This window comes from Canis lupus, chromosome 21 (assembly GCF_048164855.1).
Source record: "Canis lupus baileyi chromosome 21, mCanLup2.hap1, whole genome shotgun sequence".
NCBI classification, from domain to species: domain Eukaryota; kingdom Metazoa; phylum Chordata; class Mammalia; order Carnivora; family Canidae; genus Canis; species Canis lupus.
Window position 1 is genome coordinate 287,564 of NC_132858.1, and position 22,662 is coordinate 310,225.

The 22,662-nt window shown below is 40.0% G+C and overlaps 1 protein-coding gene across 7 annotated transcripts in view; it reads left to right on the plus strand.

The window, feature by feature from the left end:
• Window positions 1-16,445, plus strand: part of LOC140612211 (membrane-spanning 4-domains subfamily A member 3-like) — a 40,186-nt gene extending 23,741 nt beyond the window's left edge. For 4 of the 7 annotated variants that reach the window (XR_012013515.1, XR_012013516.1, XR_012013514.1 and 1 more), the window contains 2 exons: window positions 5,634-5,754; window positions 16,212-16,445. Coding sequence is in view for 2 of the 7 variants with exons in the window: in XM_072789287.1 (XP_072645388.1) it covers window positions 5,634-5,754; window positions 16,212-16,267 (177 nt within the window). In the remaining 5 variants the exon portion in view is untranslated. The remainder of the gene's footprint in view (window positions 1-5,633; window positions 5,755-16,211) is intronic. The other 3 variants (XR_012013517.1, XM_072789289.1, XM_072789288.1) reach the window with 1 other exon arrangement.
• The last annotated feature ends 6,217 nt before the right edge of the window (window positions 16,446-22,662 follow it).

Consider the following 22,662-nt stretch of genomic DNA (forward strand, 5'->3'; position numbering starts at 1 on the left):
TTCTTTACACTAGCAATCACCACTTAAATATTGAAGTAGAAAAAACAATAAGTAACCCGATCAAAATAACAACAAAACTATAAAAACATAATGAGGGCTAGAAAAAAAGAACTGAATACTTTGAGAAAGTACATTCTTGAATGCAATTCACAATATCACAACATTGCAAGATACTTCAAATTAATACATAAATGTGATACGATTCCATTTAGAATTCTGACAAAAGTTTAGAAGGAATGCAATAAAACTACTCTGAAGTGTGTATGGATGGAAAAAAAGGATTGGTGAAAAGTGCTGAGAAAGTCTGAAAGCCACAGGATGGTTGGTGAGGGCCAATGTACTGCACTAGATATTAAATGCTTATTAGGCTTTACAATAAAAATGGTTTAGTATTTGCACACTAAAAAAAATTGATCAAAGAACAAACTTGAGAAATCTAGTATAGGCAAAAACATTATTTAATGGGAGATCACTTTACCAGTCAATTGGTAAAGGTAAAATCTAATCAAGTAATATTAAGTAGATAATCTCTCTCTTCAAAGAAAATAGGGGGGGCAAGATAGCGGAAGAGTAGGGTCCCCAAGTCACCTATCCCCACCAAATTACCTAGATAACCTTCAAACCATCCTGAAAACCTACGAATTCGCCTGAGATTTAAAGAGAGACCAGCTGGAATGCTACAGTGAGAAGAGTTCACGCCTCTATCAAGGTAGGAAGACGGAGAAGAAAGAAATAAAGAAACAAAAGGCCTCCAAGGGGGAGGGACCCCGCGAGGAGCCGGGCTGAGGCCGGGGCGAGTGTCCCCAGGACAGGAGAGCCCCGTCCCGGAGAAGCAGGAGCTGCACCAACCTAAAGAACAGAACGTAAAGACTGCTAACTCTGGGAAACGAACTAGGGGTGGTAGAAGGGGAGAAGGGCGGGGGGTGGGAGTGAATGGGTGACGGGCACTGGGGGTTATTCTGTATGTTAGTAAATTGAACACCAATAAAAAATAAATTAAAAAAATAAAATAAAATAAAATGAAGATGATCTTAGCACACAAAAAAAAACAATCAATGTGATTCATCATATCAGCAAGAGAAAAACCAAGAACCATATGATCCTCTCAATAGATGCAGAGAAAGCATTTGACAAAATACAGCATCTGTTCCTGATCAAAACTCTTCAGAGTGTAGGGATAGAGGGAACATTCCTCAACATCTTAAAAGCCATCTACGAAAAGCCCACAGCAAATATCATTCTCAATGGGGAAGCACTGGGAGCCTTTCCCTTAAGATCAGGAACAAGACAGGGATGTCCACTCTCACCACTGGTATTCAACATAGTACTGGAAGTCCTAGCCTCAGCAATCAGACAACAAAAAGACATTAAAGGCATTCAAATTGGCAAAGAAGAAGTCAAACTTTCCCTCTTCGCCGATGACATGATACTCTACATAGAAAACCCAAAAGCTTCCACCCCAACATTGCTAAAACTCATACAGCAATTTGGCAGTGTGGCAGGATACAAAATCAATGCCCAGAAATCAGTGGCATTTCTGTACACTAACAATGAGACTGAAGAAAGAGAAATTAAGGAGTCAATCCCATTTACAATTGCACCCAAAAGCATAAGATACCTAGGAATAAACCTAACCAAAGAGGTAAAGGATCTATACCCTCAAAACTATAGAACACTTCTGAAAGAAATTGAGGAAGACACAAAGAGATGGAAAAATATTCCACGCTCATGGATTGGCAGAATTAATATTGTGAAAATGTCAAGGTTACCCAGAGCAATTTACACGTTTAATGCAATCCCTATCAAAATACCATGGACTTTCTTCAGAGAGTTAGAACAAATTATTTTATGATTTGTGTGGAATCAGAAAAGACCCCGAATAGCCAGGGGAATTTTACAAAAGAAAACCATATCTGGGGGCATCACAATGCCAGATTTCAGGTTGTACTACGAAGATGTGGTCATCAAGACAGTGTGGTACTGGCACAAAAACAGACACATAGATCAAGGGAACAGCATAGAGAATCCAGAAGTGGACCCTCAACTTTATGGTCAACTAATAATCGATAAAGGAGAAAGACTATCCACTGGAAGAAAGACAGTCTCTTCAGTAAATGGTGCTGGGAAAATTGGACATCCACATGCAGAAGAATGAAACTAGACCACTCTCTTGCACCAGACACAAAGATAAACTCAAAATGGATGAAAGATCTAAATGTGAGACAAGATTCCATCAAAATCCTAGAGGAGAACACAGGCAACACCCTTTTTGAATTCGGCCACAGTAACTTCTTGCAAGATACATCCATGAAGGGAAGAGACACAAAAGCAAAAATGAACTATTGGGACTTCATCCAGATAAGAAGCTTTTGCACAGCAAAGGATACAGTCAACAAAACGAAAAGACAACCTACAGAATGGGAGAAGATATTTTCAAATGACCTATCAGATAAAGGGCTAGTTTCCAAGATCTATGAAAAACTTACTCAACTCAACAGCAAAGAAACAAACAATCCAATCATGAAATGGGCAAAAGACATGAACAGAGGAAGACTTAGACATGGCCAACACGCACATGAGAAAATGCTCCGCATCACTTGCCATCAGGGAAATACAAATCAAACCCACAATGAGATACCACCTCACACCAGTGAGAATGGGGAAAATTAACGAGGCAGGAAACCATAAATGTTGGAGAGGATGCGGAGAAAAGGGAACCCTCCTGCACTGTTGGTGGGAATGTGAAATGGTGCAGCCGCTCTGAAAAACTGTGTGGAGGTTCCTCAAAGGGTTAAAAATAGACCTGCCCTGTGACCCAGCAATGCACTGCTGGGGATTTACCCCAAAGATACAGATGCAGTGAAATGGCAGGACACCTGCACCCCGATGTTTCTAGCAGCAATGTCCACAATAGCCAAACTGTGGAAGGAGCCTCGGTGTCCATCAAAAGATGAATGGATAAAGAAGATGTGGTCTATGTATACAATGGAATATTCCTCAGCCATTAGAAATGACAAATACCCACCATTTGCTTCGACGTGGATGGAACTGGAGGGTATTATGCTGAGTGAAATAAGTCAATAGGAGAAGGGGAAACATTATATGGTCTCATCATTTGGGGAATATAAATAATAGTGAAAGGGAATAGAGGGGAAGGGAGAAGAAATGGGTAGGAAATATCAGAAAGGGAGCAGAACATGAGAGACTCCTAACTCTGGGAAAACAAGTGGGGGTGGTGGAAGGGGAGGAGGGCAGGGAGTGACTGGGTGACTGGGTGGCAGGCACTTAGGGGGGCACTTGACGGGATGAGCACTGGGTGTGATTCTATATGTTGGCAAATTGAACACCAATAAAAAATAAAACTATTATTTAATAAAATAAAAAAGAAAAAGTTAAAAAAAATAGTAATGGGCTCTACTTGCCTAATATTAAAAGAAATCACAGATTAAATAAGCATAAAAATAAATAAGCATAAAAACATTGGAAAATAGAATTAGTACATCGGCTAAAAAAAGCAAAAAGGAAAACTAAGAGTGGTGCCCGGATGGCTTGGCTTGGGTCATGATCCTGGGGTCCTGGACTATCTAAAGAATTGCTCTTTTGGGTTTTGGGGTTTCTTGGGGCCCATGACCCCTTGTTTCCTCCTTATACCTCTCTTTTGGTATTGGAATATCTAGCCAATGCCTGTTCCACTAGGTAGATAACTTGTTTCCTCGTTTCACAGGTCCACAAATGGAGAGGAATTTTACCCCAAAAAGGACAATACTGAGTCTCATCTATAACTGATTTTAGATCATTTATATGATGAGACTTTTAGCTTTTTGATCTGATGACATTTAGATCAAATTTTAGTCTTGGAGTTTATGTCATAACAGGTCAAAACTTTTGGAGATATCGGGATCAGTTGAATATACTTTGTACTTGGGAGGAACATAAACTTAGAGGCAAGACAGAGACTCTTAGGAGTTGAATTGCGTCCCCCCAAAAAGAAATGCCTTAATCCACATTATCTCAGAATGTGACATTATTGGAGAATAGATTCTTCGCTGATGTAATTTGTTAGGACAAGTTCATATGAGAGTTGGGTGGGCTATTAATCCAATAAAATTAGTGTCCTTATAAAAAGAAAGAAATTTAACAGAAGGAAGATGGTCATGTAAACATGGCGGCAGAGGTTGTAGTTATGTTGCTATAGCCAAGGAACATGTGAGGCTACCAGAAGCTGAAAGAAGCAAGAATTATCCTCCCCTAAAGACTTTGGAAGGAGCATCCTCTTGCTGATGCATTCTTTTTGGACTTTTACCCTCCAGAACCACAAGATAATACATTTCAGGTGTGTTAAACCACTCAGGTGTGACTCTTTTTCACAGCAGCCCTAGGAAACTAATATTGCCAGCCAGTAAATAGCCACTCACTTTTCTCCTTTCATGTTCTGAACCAATTGAGATAAGATAACAAGAATCAAGCAGATGTAGATAAAATTATCGGCTTTATTGTGATTACTATAGTGGGAGAGCAAGTTTTAAATCTCTGACCAAATGAGCTTTCTGATACCTCCTTCCATGAATTAAACTTATCTGCCTCGTTACAGGTAGATGATAGGTCTCCCTGTGCTGGGACCAGACAATTCTCAGAATTTGGGGTCATAAAGACAAACAATGCTGGAAAAAAATAACCCAGAAAGTGTGAAATCACCAGTGAGATAAATCTCTGCTTCTCAAAAGGGGGAATCTCGGGATCCCTGGGTGGCGCAGTGGTTTGGTGCCTGCTTTTGGCCCAGGGCGCGATCCTGGAGACCCGGGATCGAATCCCACGTCGGGCTCCCGGTGCATGGAGCCTGCTTCTCCCTCTGCCTGTGTCTCTGCCTCTCTCTCTCTCTCTGTGTGACTATCATAAATAAAAAAAGGGGGGGTGGAATCTTAAGTGAGGAGTATTGAGACAAACTAGAAACCATTAGAAGGAGAATGGCCCTACCCAGTACATGTAATAATGTTTATGACACATGGGTCAAAAGAAAATAGAAATGCAAATTATGTGTGCACTAAATGGAAAAACACAAATCATGCAGTCTTTTTTTTTTCTTTAAAGATTTTATTTATCATTCATAAGAGACACAGAGAGGGAGGCAGAGACATAGGCAGAGGGAGAAACAGGCTCCCTGTGAGGAATCTGACACAAGACTCAATCCCGGGACTGCAGGGTCACCACCTGATCCAAAGGCAGATGCTCAACAAATGAGCTGCCCAGGCATCCGCATGCAATCAGTCTTACCAAAGAGAAAGTATAAAAAGAGATAAAGATGGGCATTCAGTGCCAAACCCTGAAGAATTCCACCATGCAGCCCACAATACTAATCTCTCTGCTTTTCAGTGTTGTCATGTTTAGAAGAGAAATAAAAGTATCCAACTTGCAGGTTGTTGCTAGAATTAGTACTTAACAGAAGGCAAGGTACATATATAAGCATTTGATCAATTTAAAACATGTTTTGTTCTTATGAAAAATACACAAAATAATCATGGTTGTGGGAGACTGATATGATGAATGGTATATATTCCCTCTTACTAAGTGCTGTTCTTGTATAATTTTTAAATGGCTTATTAATATGAGGACTGTTTCTTTCCTTTTTAATTCAGTTGGCTGGTAGTATGCTTTTACAATATTTACTCTTCTGCACCATCACAGAAGTGATCTGTACATGGATCATTACCAGGTGGATTGTAGCTGCATTGTGTAACCCAGAATACAGTGAAAAGAGTGAGTAATTCTGTTTCTGGCTGGCCAGTCAGGATAAAACAGCTTCTGTTAGGAACCCTCTTTACAAGGAAACAATCAAAATCCTAGAGAACACAGGCAGTAACCTTTTTGCCATAAATGTAGCAACTTCTTACTAGATATGTCTCCTGAGGCAAGGGAAACAAAAGCAAAAATAAACTTTTGGGACTCCACCAAGATAAAAAGCTTCTGCACAGAAAAGGAAACAATCAATACAACTAAAAGACAGCCTATGGAATGGGAGAAGATGTTTGCAAATGATGTACCTGATAAAGCGATAGTAGATATCTAAAATATATAAAGAACCCATAAAACTCAACACCCAAAAAACAAATAATTCAGTTTAAAAATGGGCAGAAAACATGAATAAATATTTTTTCCAAAGAAGACATACATATGGCCAACAGACACATGAAAAGATGCTCAACATCACTCAACATCAGGGAAATGCAAATCAAGATTACAATGAGATAGCTACCACCTCACACATGTCAGCATAGCTAAAAATAGGCATACAGGGAACAACAGGTGTTGGCAAGGATGCAGAGAAAGGGGAACCCTCTTACACTATTGATGGGAATGCAAACTGGTGCAGCCAATCTGGAGAACAGTGTGGAAATTCCTCAGTTAAAAATAGGGCAGCCCGGATGGCTCAGCGGTTTAGCGCCACCTTCAGTCCAGGGCGTGATCCTGAAGACCTGAGATGGAGTCCCACATCTGGCTCTGTGTGGAGCTTGCTTCTGCCTCTCTCTCTGTATCTAATGAATAAATAAAATCTTTTAAAAAATACTTAAAAATAGAACTACCCTATGATCCAACAATTGCACTACTAGGAATTTACCCAAAGTGCTGATTCAAAGGGACGCATGCACCCCAATGTCTTTTAGACTTGCCTCACTCAAGAGATTAATAAAGGTAATATACAGACTGAGGGAGTTTCATGGGTCATACCAGTCATATGGGGACATCAAATGCTATAGACTCTGAAATTCATATTTAGGTTATAAATTTTTGTTTCCAACGTTTGGGATCTACATATCCCTTCAGAAAGTAAAGATTTTAGAGGGCACTGAAGAGAGTACTCCTGGAAAAGAAGAATAAGGCTCTCTAAAAATCTATTCCTCCATAAAATATATGAGAACACCGGCAAAACTTGTCAAAATTAACATTTCATAACTCTGGAAATTACTCAAAAAACTTGCAACAATCCAGGGAGCATTTATGCAAGAAAAAATTGATGACCGTGAGTTTTGTGATTATAATTTGCCTTGTTCCTATCCACCTTGCTGTGTCTCCACAGTAACATTTAAATAAAATAACCTTGCAACCACAGTATCTGTGAGAAACACCAGTCTAACCACCACAAGAGGAGAAAACCTGAGATTGGAGTTCCCCCCAAAAAGCCCCATTCCCAGAGCATTGTTACTGAATTGTCTGGCAGCTCCCTGGAAATGCCCATTGGCAAGGCCTTCCTTATGGATCTCAGAGCTTAGTAATTGTGAAAGTTTATCTGAGATGTTTGTCAGAAGAATCAGTGGCATTTAACATTGCATTTGCCTAAAGCAGTGATAACAGTTGGAGAGAACAAGAGGCTTACCAAAAACACTTCATAGAAAAAGCTGGGGAGTAAGATGTCCACTAGGGACCTTGAAACTATGACAGTACCTGGCAATAAAGACCATGTGCATATGCAGAGATGTGTGTGTGCCAAGGAAAGACTTGTCAATAATCTCCCACCTCTGGCTGACCTGAAGCCGTCTACAAGCACAGCGATAGCTAAGGTAGAGCTGCACCCAGTCTTCCAAGGCTTTGAAGACTAAACCAAACACACACACACACACACACACACACACACGGCTTTTCAACAAAGACTGGGAAATTTCTTGGTTCAAAGCAGTTAAGAAAACCTATGTCCAATCATTTAATGACCACTAAGCTAACAGAACAGAGACATCAATGCCAAACATAAATACCTCAATACAATCATAAATACATAGTTAGTTCAGAAAACCACCCAATAGAATAACAAAAACAAAAACAAAAACAACCCCTGGGAGAATCTGATTTCCAATGTTGCTACATTATTTTATTTTATTTTATTTTTAATTTTATTTATTTATGATAGTCACATAGAGAGAGAGAGAGAGAGAGGCAGAGACATAGGCAGAGGGAGAAGCAGGCTCCATGCACCGGGAGCCTGACGTGGGATTCGATCCGGGGTCTCCAGGATCGCGCCCTGGGCCAAAGGCAGGCGCCAAACCGCTGCGCCACCCAGGGATCCCTACATTATTTTAAATATGCAGTTTTTAACAAAAGAAATAATGAGGTAGTCCAAGAAACAGAAGAATGTGACCTAAATACTTGGGAAAAAAAGCAATAGAAGTTGCATCAAGGACCCCTAAATATTGAACTTAAAAATAAAAACTTTAAATTAGCTATTAAAAGTATGCTCAAAGTACTGGAGAAACCATATGTAAAAAACCTAAAGGAAAGTATTAGAGCAATGTTTCAAGAGAAAGAATAAAACTCCAGAGGAGAAAAATACATAGTAACTAAAATGAAAATATCACTCAAGGGGCTCAATAGAATATTTGATCTGATAAAAGAAATGATCAACAAACTTAAAGACAGGTCAATTGAAATTGTCTGCTCCGTGGAACAAAATGATAACAAGTGAAGAAAAATTACCAAAAGGTCAATGAAGAAATCAAAAGGAAATATAGAAAACATCTTGAGATGAATTTTAAAAAATATACAACATACCATGACTTATTTGATACATCTAAAGTAGTGCTTAGAGGGAAATTTATTAATATAAATAAATACTATATTTTTTAAAAGGATAAAAATCTCTGGCAGCCTGGGTTGCTCAGTGGTTTGGTGCTTGCCTTCAGCCCAGGGCATGGAGAACTGGGATCAAGTCCCACATCAGGCTCTCTGCATGGAGCCTGCTTTTCCCTCTGCCTGTGTCTCTGCCTCTGTGTGTGTGTGTGTGTGTCTCTCATGAATAAATAAATACAATCTTTAAAAAAAAAATAAAAAGGATAAAAATCTCAAATCAAAAACCCAACTTTCCACCTATAGAATTTAGAATGGCGTTGGGGGGAAGGATGAAATAGGTGAAGGGGATTAAAGAGTACACCTATCATGACTAGCCCTGAGTAGTGTACAGAATTGTTGAATCGCTATACTGTACACTTGAAACTAATATAACAATGTATGTTAACTATTGTGGCATTAAAATTAAAACAAATATTTTTATAATAAACTAGAAGAGAAGAGAAAACTAGACCCAAAGTGACGAGAAGAATGGTTATAATCAAGATTAAGATGGAAAAAAAACAAAAACAAAATAAAGAATAGAACAAGACAGAAAAAAAAAAAACAAATGTTGATCCTTTCAAAAGAACCCCTACTCCCCCAAAAGGACAAATCTTTAGCTATGCTGACCGAGATAAAAAAAAAAAAAAACATTAGAATTCAGTTACTAAAATCATGAATGAAAGGAGGGATATGACCAACAACCTCACAGAAAACAGGATAAAAGAGAATACTGTGAATAATGATATGCCAACAATGTAGTTAACCTACATGAAATGGACAAATTCCTGCAAACATACAAACTACTGAAACTGTGTCAAGAGGTAATAAAAATCTGAATAGATTCACCACAGGTTAAGAGTCTGAATTAACAAACAAAATTTTTTTCCTAAAGAAAAGCCCAGTCCCAGGTGGCTAATTGTAAATTCTACTAAACAATTTTTTTAAGAGAGAGAACACATTTGCACATGCGTGCAAGCAGGGTGGGAGTGGTGAGGGAAGGAACAGAAGAGAGGGAGAGAAGATCTTAAGCAGTCTCCATCCTCAGTGCAGAACCCAACATGGGGCTCAATCTCACAACCCTGAGATCATGACCTGAGCAGAAATCAAGAGCTGGATGTTTAGTTGACTGAGCCACCCAGGCACCCCTCTACTAAACATTTAAAGAATTAACACTAATCTTTTACAGATTGTTCCAGAAAAGAAGAGGACAGAGTACTTCCTGACTCATTCAATGAGGCTAGTATTACTCTGATACCAAAACCGAACAAATACATCAAACAAAAGGAAACTATAGACCAGGATCCATTATGAATATAAATGTGTAAACCTCAAAGAAAAAAATGCTAGCAAATGGAATCCAGCAATATAACAAAAGTATCATACATCATGACCAATTATGATTTATATTCAGAATTCAGAGCTGGTTTAACATGAAAATCAATCAACGTAATTCATGATGATAAATACCATGCTGATAAAATGAGAAATTAAAAAATGACCATCTCAGTAGACAGAGAAAAAAGCATTTAACAAAATCCATCTCACTTCTATGATTTAAAAAACAAACAAACAAACTAGGAATAGAAGGGAATTTCCTCAATCTAAAAAGGGGCATTTAGTTGTGGAAAAAAAAAATACACAATTAACATCATATGTGATGGAGAGATACTGAATCCTTTTGCTTTAAGATCTGGAACAAGACAAGGATGTCTGATTTTGCCACTTATATTCATCATTGTACAGGAGGTTCTAGCCAGGTAAATTAGATGATAAGAAGAAATAAAAGTATGCAGGTTGGTTGGTCAAGGAAAAAGTAAAACTAACTCTTTTTGTAGCTAATATGATCTTGAGTATATAAAATGCTAAGAAATCCACACAAAAAAATCTAGTAAATTAAACAAGTTCAAAAAAAATTCAACGAGTTGGTGGGATATAAAATTAATACATTAAAAACTCAGTTGTTATTTCTATACCTGAGAACATAATTACAATGACATCAAAAAATAAAGTGCTTATATAATTTTTATTCAGGAATGAATTTAACAAGAGGAGTGTAAGACCTGTCCACCAAAAACTAGAACACATTATTGAAAGAAATTAAAGATTTAAACAAATGGGAAAAAACTCGTGGTCACAGATCAGAAGATTTAATATTAAGACGATAATACTCTCCAAATTAAATCTATAATTCAACACAATCCCTACCAAATTCTCAGATGATTTTTTATAAACTTATTCTAATATTCATATGAAAATGGAAAAGACACAAACCAATATTTAAAAAAGAAAACAAACCACTGTACACATATTAGAAAGGTCAAAATCTGGAACACTGACAACACCAAATACTGATGGGAAGATGGAGCAACAGGAATTCTCACACATTGCAATGGTAAGAATGCAAAATGGTACAACCACTTTGGAAGATAGTTGTTTCAATGGTTTCTTACAAAACTAAACACATTATCATACAATCTAGCAATCATGTCCCTTGGTGTTTACCCAAAAGAGTTGAAACTATATCCACACAAAAACCTGCACACAGATGTTTACAGCAACTTTATTCATAATTGCCAAGACTTGAAAGCAACCAAGATGTCCATCAGTAGGAGAATGAACAAATAAACTGTGGTCCATCCAGACAATGAAATACTATTCAGTGCTAACAATAAATCAGCTATCAAGCCACAGAAAGACAATGGAAAAACCTCAAATGCATATTACTAAGCAGAAGAAGCAATTTAAAAAATATACAGACTATATGATTCCAACAATATGACATCTGGAAAAGGCAAAACTATGGCTATGTTTACTTATTATGGAGTTAAAAGATCAGTGGTTGCCAAGGGGGGCAGGGAACATAGATAGAGCACAGAGATTTTTAGAGCAGTAAAAATACTCTGTATATTATATGGGTGAAAACATGTCATTATACATTTGCCCAAACCCATAGAATATACAACAGCAAGAGTTAACCCTAAGGTAAACTATGGACTTTGGGTGATTATGATATGTCAATGCTGATTAACCCTTTGTAACAAATGTACCATACTGGTGAGTCATGTCAATAATGTGTAGGGACAAGAGATATATGGGAAATCTCTGTACTGTCTTCTCAATTGTGTTGCAAACCTAAAACTGCTCTAAAAAAAAGTCTTTAAAAAAAAAGAAAAAAAGGAAAAGTTGGAGGACTCATGCTTCCCAATTTCAAAAGTTACTACAAAGCTATAGTAATCAAGACATTGTGGTGCTGGCATAAAGATAGATCTAAAAACTGGTGCAGTAGAATCAAGAGTGGAAAAAAGTAGTCTTTTTTAACAAATACTACTGTATTTGTTAATCTAGGAAAACTAGATTTCTACATGAAAAAGACTGAATTTGGATCTCTATCTCACACCATATACAAAAATTAACACAAAATGGATCAAAGACTTAAATAGAAGACCTAAAATAATAAAACTCTTAGAAGAAAATATGGGACAAAACGTCATGACATTGGATTTAGCAATGTTGGATATGACACCAAAAGCACCGGCAACAAAGGTAAAAACAGACAAATTGGACTTCATGAAAATTAAAAATTTTGTGCATCAAAAGATAATCCACGGAGTAAAAAAACAACACATGGAATCAGATAAATATTTGTAAATCATACATATGATAAGGAGTTAATATCCATAATATAGAGAGAACAATAGAAATTAACAATTCAAAAATGGGCAAAGGACTTGAATAGACGTTTCTCCAAATAGCCAATAAGCAAAAATGCTCAACACCACTGATCATCAGGGAAATGCAAATCAAAACCACAATAAGATATCATCTTACACCCATTAGGATGGCTTCTATCAAAAAACAAAAAACTGGGGCAATCCGGGTGGCTCAGCAGTTTAGTGCCGCCTTCAGCCCAGGGCCTGATCCTGGGGTCCTGGGATCAAGTCCTAAGTCAGGCTCCCTGCCTGGAGTCTGCTTTTCCCTCTGCCTGTGTCTCTGCCTCTCTCTGTGTGTGTCTCTCATGAATAAAGAAATAAAAATCTTAAAAAAAAAAAACTGGAAAATAAGAAGTATTGGCAAGGACGTGGAAAAATTAGAACACTTGTGTGCTCTTGGTGGAAACGTAAAATGGTACAGATGCTAAAAAGACGGTGTTCCTCAAAAATTTTAAAATACAATTATGATAGGATCCAGCAATTCTACTTCTGGATATATCCCCCAAATAATTGAAAGCAGGAATCAACAGCAAAGAAACAAACAGTCCAATCATAAAATGGGCAAAAGACATGAACAGAAATTTCACCAAAGAAGACATACACATGGCCAACAAAGCACTCATATGAGAAAATGCTCCGCATCACTGGCCATCAGGGAAATACAAATCAAAACCACAATGAGATACCACCTCACACCAGTGAGAATGGGGAAAATTAACAAGGCAGGAAACAACAAGTGTTGGAGAGGATGTGGAGAAAGGGGAACCCTCTTGCACTGTTGGTGGGAATGTGAACTGGTGCAGCCATTCTGGAAAACTGTGTGGAGGTTCCTCAAAGAGTTAAAAATAGACCTGCCCTATGACCCAGCAATTGCCCTGCTGGGGATTTACCTCAAAGATACAGATGCAGTGAAAAACTGAGACACCTGCACCCCGATGTTTCTAGCAACAATGTCCACAATAGCCAGACTGTGGAAGGAGCCTCGGTGTCCATCGAAAGATGAATGGAGAAAGAAGATGTGGTTTATATATATATATACACACACACACACACACGTGGTATACACACACACACACACACACACACACACAAAATAGAATATTACTCAGCCATTAGAAATGATGAATACCCACCATTTGCTTCAACGTGGATAGAACTGGAGGGTATTATGCTGAGTGAAGTAAGTCAATCAGAGAAGGACAAACATTATATGATTTCATTCATTCAGGGAATATAAAAAATAGTGAAAAGGATTAAAGGGGAAAGGAGAGAAAATGAGTGGGAAATATCAGAGAGGGTGACAAAACATGAGAAACTCCTAACTTTGGGAAATGAACAAGGGGTAGTGGAAGGGGAGATGGGAGGGGATGGGGTGACTGGGTGACAGGCATTGAGGGGGGCACTTGATGGGATGACTACTATATGTTGGCAAATCGAACTCCAATAAAAAAATAAAAAAAAAACCCTTGGCGAGCCCCCTTGCCTTCGAAATAAAATACAGACTCCTCTGCAAAAAACAAACAAAAAGCAGGATCTCAAAGAGGTATTTATACACCCATGCTTATGGTGTACAGCAGCATTATTCACAATAGCTAAAATGTGGCAAGGTGGAAATCAATCATTGAAGGAGTCCATCAATGAATGAATGGATAGCAAAATGTGGTATATCCATACAATAGAATATTAGCCTTAAAAAGGAAGAAAACCTTAAATTTGCAACACTGTGGATAAACCTTGGAGACATTCTGCTAAGTGAAATAAAGCAATCACAAAAAGGTAAATACCGTGTAATTCCACTCCATGTGAGAGAGGTAGAGTGGTCAAAATCCTAGAGACATAAAATAGAATGAGGGTTACCAGGATTCAATACAGGGGAGTGGAGAATCACACTGTTAAATGGGTCAAGGGTTTCATTTTTACAAGATGTAAAGAACTATGAAAATGGATGTTGTGTGACCATCACTACCACACAACATCATATGGATGTGGTGGTGATGGTCATACAACATCTTATGTGTATTTAATACCACTGAACTGGGTGTTTTAAAATGGTTACAATGATAAATGTTATGTGTATTTTAACACAATTTTTTTATTGGAGTTCAATTTGCTAACATACAGCATAACATCCAGTGCTCATCCCATCAAGTGCCCACTTCAGTGCCCATCAGCTAGTCACCCCAAACCCCCGCCCACCTGCCTTTCCACTACCCCTTGTTCGTTTCCTAGAGTTAGGTGTCTCTCATGTTCTGTTACCCTCACTGATATTTTGACTCATTTTCTCTCCTTTCCCCTTTATTCCCTTTCACTATTTTTTATATTCCCCAAATGAATGAGACCATATAATGTTTGTCCTTCTCCAATTGACTTATTTCACTCAGCATAATACCCTCCAGTTCCATTCACGTCTAAACAAATGGTGGGTATTTGTCATTTCTAATGGCTGAGAAAAAAAGCTTTGCACAGCAAAAGAAATAGTCAACAAACTAAAAGACAACCTACAGAAGGGGAGAAGATATTTGCAAATGACGTATCAGATAAAGGGCTAGTATCCAAGATCTATAAAAAACTTATTAAACTCAACAGCAAAGAAACAAACAATCCAATCATGAAATGGGCAAAAGACATGAACAGAAATTTCACAGATGAAGACATAGACATGGCCAACAAGCACATGAGAAAATGTTCCGCATCACTGGCCATTAGGGAAATACAAATCAAAGCCACAATGAGATACCACCTCACCCCACTGAGAATGGGGAAAATTAACAAGACAGGAAACAACAGATATTGGAGAGGATGCGGAGAAAGGGGAACCCTCTTGCACTGTTGATGGGAATGTGAACTGGTGCAGCCACTCTGGAAAACTGTGTGGAGGTTCCTCAAAGAGTCAACACAATTTTTCATTGGAAAAAAAACCATCAATATAATATACTACATTAATAGAATAAAGGATAGAAACAATCACTAAATAGTAGGAAATTGATCATAATGGCTGATAATCTTATCTCCTTAACCTCTATGGCTTGTCTAAGTTTTTCCAAAATAGATCATTAAATCCCCCCACAGAACATGCATATTGATAAGTGAACCTAAAACTCTGCCTCGAGCCAGCAGGGCAGGTTTCCAGAATTCTTGTAGCATAGTGTTTAGAGAAAAGTGATGGAAAGTGAAGCTGGAGAGGTGCATTGAGGCCAGCTCCTAATAGGGCTCAACCACCCTACTAAAGAATTTGGAACTTAGCCTGTAAGTACCAGAGTGCTGCTGAAAGCTTCCTAGCAGCTGGGTTTCTTGGTCAAACTTTATGCTCATATATAGTAGTCTTCTGTTATCTGTGGTTTTGCTTTGGAAGGTTTCACTTATCCTCAGTCAAATGTGTGTAGAAGCAATGATCCTCCCAATAGACAGTCAACAGTTCGGTAGTAGTTTAGTGCCATCTCATGACGCCTACCTCGTTCACCTCGCTTCATCTCACCACATAGGCTATTCCCATTAGACTGCCTTCTGCAGTGACTCCTCCAAATCCTGTAGTCTAAGCCAGACAACTATACACTCCATGGGTTGTTGAGCTATTTCTCCTTCTGACCCAAGGAAGTAGAGGACCCAAGAGGAATCTTTACACTCACCACAGGCCAACTGAGGGTCACAGTTATTTTCTGAAGAGTTAATATTTTAGTTTAATGTGGTGATTGCAATTCATTGAAACACTGATGGGCCAGAGGTCTCTTGCACCTCTACATCTCCCCCAGGACAGAGTGGGTGGTTTCACCTGATCACATCTTAGATTTACACATTTGTTTGTTTGTCATTGCTGTTGTTTTATCTTGTTTTGACTCAGTGGCTCAAGGTGAGGCTCTTATTTTATGGTACAATAGTGATCAGTCTGTTCTCATCCACCCACCCCAGGTCCTTCACTCTCAGAATCCACTGCCCCTACATTAACGTACAGAGAACCAGTGTGACTCCAGTCAAGAACAAAAGTACAAAGAACCAGTGTGACTCCAGTCAAGAACAAAAGATTAACTGTGAATTAATGAAGAACTCAGTAACTTTTTTCAAGAGGCCCATGGAAAATACATGCTAATGAAGTCCTTTCTGGTATATCTTCTCCCTACTTCTTCAATAAAGGATGCAATTTGATCACAGGTTGACTCTACCCTTTTTAAAAAACAATCTGACTTAGCACAGACAAATACAGCCAGTCCAGGACACATAGGAAAGTAAAGTTTAGTGTCTACTTTATCTCAGGTCTATGTTATCTCAGGTTAGAGGAGATTGGCCTGAGTAAAGGGACTCCTTCATCTGAAAGAAGGAAATATTCTGACTCTAGAGGCAGACATGATGTCAGTGCAGCAATTGCAAGACTCTTGATTTCACTGTGCTTTTATTTCCTCACCTGTAAAACAGAAATAATAGTTCCTAGCCCACAGAGTAGGTGCAAATATTAAATTATAATACATCATTAAAGGACTTAGAAGAGTTCCTAGTTTATGCTACTCCCTCAATAAATTATTATTTGTCATTTATTAGCCCTTATCATTATATCTCTAGCATGATGACATAGGAGGCTGGATGGAATTTTTATTTTCCAAGAATGAGTGACCAGAGTCCCACTGTGAAAGTAGAATATGCACTCAACATTCTAAGTCCAAAATAACCACTTGAGAGCTTGCTGGAGGTGTTGTTGTGGGTCACATTGTGTCCCCCAGAAGGATATGTTGGAGCCCAGACCCCAGTACTTCAGATGTGACCTTATTCAGAAATGAGGTCTTTTATAGAGATAATCAAATTTAGATGGGTGAGCCCTATTCTAATGACTAGTGTCCTTAGGGAAAGGGGAAATTTGGACACAGAGGCACACATACGCACCAGAAATATGATGTGAAGACTCAAGGAAATGTCATATGAAAACAAGAGAATTGGAGGATGTGTCCATCTACAAACTGAGAAACGCCAGATTGCTGGGGAATCACCAGAAGTGAGGAAGAGGCAAGGACAGATCCTTTCCTAAAGGTTTTAGAGGGAGCATGACCCTGTCAATGCCTTTATTTTGGACATCTGGCCTCCAGAACAAAGAGGCAATGAATTTCTGTTGTTCTAAGCCTCCAGCTTTGTGATACTTTATTATGCTACCCTAGAAAATTAATGGAGGTGCCTTTTCACTGTAATGTGCACTATGTTGCCCCTACTCAACTAGAGGGTGTTAGGTTTACAAAAGTTTATCCTCTCACTTCAGCATCCAACAGAAGTATGGCATTTGCATGTTGATGATGTCAGCAGGAAGATGAGGCCAAGCTACAAGAGAGGCCACCTCCACCTAAAAGAAGTGCTCAGAATTGAATGGCTTGTTATTATAGATAATAGAAGCCTTCTGTACCCATCTAGATTGAAGATAGAATCTTCAGAAAGAAGACCATATCTTGACATGGGATTATATGCATAGGCAGTAATGTAGCAAACATGGAAAATGGTCCCCTCTCCATGAAAAGTCGTGGTTCAGTATCTCCTTGGTACCCACTACAAATACAAGAATGAGGTAAAGGTAGAGGGCAGTCCCCAGCCCTCCCACCAACCATCCTACAAACCATTGGAACCAAAAGACTGGGCCACCTTCCTTAGGGCAGGGAGCAAACTTGGAATCATATGTGAAATTGAAGTCTAAAAAATCATCAATTCTGAGCCTTAAGAGCTTAAATGAGGATGTTTTAATAATCAGAACTGAAGCACTATATCAGGAGGCCCATCCACTCACCTCAACTCGCTATAAGAAATCCTCATTGGTTTCAACACATGAACCTGAGGGCCCTTTCCAGGTCTCACTGCCCTCCCTTCCCACAGCAGGTTCACACTACCTTGCATGGTCACAATTCTCTACCCTTTTGTGAGTTCTCCTCTCACATGAATAAATATTCCTAAAAACATTTGGAACTCCTAAAAACTTAACTACTACTTTGTGATATCTAACACAACATTTTCTAGCCCATGAATTCAGGCTAGTGGGCAGCCGCCAGAGGAGGAATCAGCAGTCATACCAGCCTGCTCATTAACATTTCATGTGGGAAGAGTTTAAGTGTAATGTTTGCCACTGATCTCAAGCTTGTAAGCATGAGAGCAGAGCCTCTAGACATTTTAGCTCACATTCTGGTCACATTCTACTAGTTAATTTTTGTAACTCGCTTGCATGCTTTACTGCCCCCACTAATCCCAGATGCTGTGCACAGTTGAAAGCATTCATAAGTCTCTGTAGTTTTACAAAATTCCTTTAGCATCTTCCTGTAAAGTGCATGATCACTATTAACAGAAAGGGGCAGACCAAACCTAGGATAGACTTTCAGAAGTATTTCACTGCCTGTCATGTTAGTTCTTGCACAGGGACATGCTTCCACTCATTCTGAAGAGGCATACTGTATCAAATCTTTGGCAAAGGAAGTACTATTCCATAGTGGTATTTCTGCTGTCTGGTTTCTACATCATCAGACAATGGTGAATTGTCTCTCATTACTTTTGAATGTCCCATGAGACATTCAGGAAGAAGATAAACTTGTTTGTAATTATCTAAGTCCAGAACTTAATGAATAACTTTCAGACTTTATCCTACGTTGAAGTTCCTAGGAATGGAGTTGTCATATACTTTTACTTGGGACTTCATCAACAATGATTAACCATGTAAAATAATAGGAGAAAAGGCCACGCCACTTGTGGCATTTAAGTCAGAAGTACAACACACTCGTGTCAACCTACATGTGTCTCATGCAAACATGTCACAGAAGATATCTAAGACAGCTTTAATGTAAAATGAATTATCAAACTGGAAAAAAAACGCATGAAATACAGGGAGCTAATTTAATTCCATTTAATTTTTAAAAACAATAACAAAGGTTGTTCTAAAATTGTTTCATATCATTGCCATCTGTGCTGGTGGTGAGTTTTACATGTCAACTTAAGTGGGCCACAAGAGGCTAAAAGTTGTTTATCTGGTTAAGCATCATTGCTATATATGTTGTAAAGGTACTTCCAGAATATAATGGTGTTTGAGTTGGTGAGCTGAATGAAGCAGATGGCTCTCCCCAGTGGGATGGGCGTCATCCAATCCACTGAGGGCTTGAATAACATGAGATGACACAGGAAGGTTGAATTTGCTCTCTGTCTGAGCTGCGACATCATATTTCTGCCCTTGGCACTCTTGGTCCTCGGCCACCGGACTCTTCACTGATAACTAACCATCAGCCTCTGACTCTCAGGCCTTCAAACTACACCATCAGCTTTCCTCGCCCGAGCTTACAGGCAGCAGATGACAGGTGTTCTTGGCCTCCAAAGTCAAGTGACCCAATACTTTATAAGAAGTCTTTTTATGGAGGAGGGGCAAGATGGCATAAGACTAGGGTCCCCAAGTCACCTGTCCCCACCAAATTACCTAGATAACCTTCAAATCATCCTGAAAACCTATGAATTCGGCCTGAGATTTAAAGAGAGACCAGCTGGAATGCTACAGTGAGAAGAGTTCGCGCTTCTATCCAGGTAGGAAGACGGGGAAAAAGAAATAAAGAAACAAAAGGCCTCCAAGGGAGAGGGGCCCTGCGAGGAGCCGGGCTGAGGCCGGGGCGAGTGTCCCCAGGACAGGAGAGCCCCGTCCCGGAGAAGCAGGAGCTGCACCAACCTTCCCAGGCGGAAAGGGACTCGCAGGGAGTTGGAGCAGGACCCAGGAGGGCGGGGATGCCCTCGGGCTCCCGGGGACGCTAACAGACACCTGTGCCCCGGGAGAGTGCGCCGAGCTCCCTAAGGGCTGCAGCGCGCACGGCGGGACCCGGAGCAGCTCGGAGGGGCTCGGGGGCGGCTCCGCGGAGGGGGCTGCGGGGCGGGAGCAGCTCGGGGGGCTCGGGCGGTGGCTCCGCGGAGGGGGCTGTAGGGCGGGAGCGCGGCTCCAACAGCTCAGGCCCCGGAGCACAGGGCGCCGGAACACAGCCCGGGATCCGGCCTCCCCCGGGACAGGCAGAGGCCGGGAGGGCCCAGGACAGCAAGGACGCTCCTGCCCTGAGCTGAGCAGAGCAGCGGCCCCGCCCCGGAGCCTCCAGGCCCTGCAGACGGAGAGCTCCATGGTTACTGCGGGAGCTGACTCCAGGGCTGCAGAGCTGGCCCCGCCACTGCGGTTGTTCCTCCTGCGGCCTCACGAGGTAAACAACCCCCACTGAGCCTCAGAGTGGCCTCACCAGATAAACAGCTTAAATATCTTTCGCTGAGCAGCTTCGCCATGTGCTCACACCTGAAAATCAGCACAACAGGCCCCTCCCCCAGAAGACCAGCTAGACGGACAGGGGAAAAACAAATTATTGACCAAGTGCACTGGAAAGTTCCAGGGGAAGTCAAGGGACTTACAGTATACAGAATCAGAGGATACTCCCCCGTGTTGTTTTGGGTTCTTTTTGTGTGTGTGTGTGTGTGTGTGTGTGTGTGGGTTTCTTTTTGATTTCTGTTTGCTTCCCCCACCCCTTTTTTTCCTTTCTTTCTTTTTCTTTCTCTTTTTCTTCTTTTTTCTTTTCCTCTTCCTTCTTTCTTTTTCTCTTTTCATTCCTTCTTTCTCTCCTCTCTTTTTCTCCTTTTCCCAATACAACTTGTTTTTGGCCTCTCTGCACTGAGCAAAATGACTAGAAGGAAACACTCACCTCAAAAGAAAGAATCAGAAACAGTCCTCTCTCCCACAGAGTTACAAAATCTGGATTACAATTCAGTGTCAGAAAGCCAATTAAGAAGCACTATTATACAGCTACTGGTGGCTCTAGAAAAAAGCATAAAGGACTCAAGAGACTTCATGACTGCAGAATTTAGAGCTAATCAGGCAGAAATTAAAAATCAATTGAATGAGATGCAATCCAAACTAGAAGTCCTAATGACGAGGGTTAACGAGGTGGAAGAACGAATGAGTGACATAGAAGACAAGTTGATGGCAAAGAGGGAAACTGAGGAAAAAAGAGACAGACAATTACAAGACCATGAGGATAGATTAAGGGAAATAAATGACGGCCTAAGGAAGAAAAACCTATGTTTAATTGGGGTTCCCAAGGGCGCTGAAAGGGACAGAGGGCCAGAATATGTATTTGAACAAATCCTAGCTGAAAACTTTCCTAATCTGGGAAGGGAAACATGCATTCAGATCCAGGAAATAGAGAGATCCCCCCCTAAAATCAATAAAAACCGTTCAACACCTCGACATTTAATAGTGAAGCTTGCAAATTCAAAGATAAAGAGAAGATCCTTAAAGCAGCAAGAGACAAGAAATCCCTGACTTTTATGGGGAGGAATATTAGGGTAACAGCAGACCTCTCCACAGAGACCTGGCAGGCCAGAAAGGGCTGGCAGGATATATTCAGGGTCCTAAATGAGAAAAACATGCAACCAAGAATATTTCATCCAGCAAGGCTCTCATTCAGAATGAAAATATTTTTCTCCAGAAAACATTTGTTTATATTACTTTATATCCCAGACATATATATAAAGACTTTTTTAAATAATAAATTTATTTTTTATTGGTGTTCAATTTGCCAACATACAGAATCACACCCAGTGCTCATCCCATCAAGTGCCCCCCTCAGTGCCCGTCACCGATTCACCCCCACCCCCCGCCCTATTCCCCTTCCACCACCCCTAGTTCGTTTCCCAGAGTGAGGAGTCTTTATGTTCTGTCTCCCTTTCTGATATTTCCTACCCATTTCTTCTCCCTTCCCCTCTATTCCCTTTCACTATTATTTCTATTCCCCAAATGATTGAGACCATATAATGTTTCCCCTTCTCCGATTGACTTATTTCACTCAGCATAATACCCTCCAGTTCCATCCACGTCGAAGCAAATGGTAGGTATTTGTCATTTCTAATGGCTGAGGAATATTCCATTGTATACATAAACCACATCTTCTTTATCATTCATCTTTTGATGGACACCGAGGCTCCTTCCACAGTTTGGCTATTGTGGACATTGCTGCTAGAAACATCGGGGTGCAGGTGTCCTGCCATTTCACTGCATCTGTATCTTTGGGGTAAATCCGCAGCAGTGCAATTGCTGGGTCGTAGGGCAGATCTATTTTTAACTCTTTGAGGAACCTCCACACAGTTTTCCAGAGCGGCTGCACCATTACACATTCCCACCAACAGTGCAGGAGGGTTCCCTTTTCTCCGCATCCTCTCCAACATTTGTGGTTTCCTGCCTTGTTAATTTTCCCCATTCTCACTGGTGTGAGGTGATATCTCATTGTAGGTTTGATTTGTATTTCCCTGATGGCAAGTGATGCGGAGCATTTTCTCATGTGCATGTTGGCCATGTCTAAGTCTTCCTCTGTTCATGTCTTTTGCCCATTTCATGATTGGA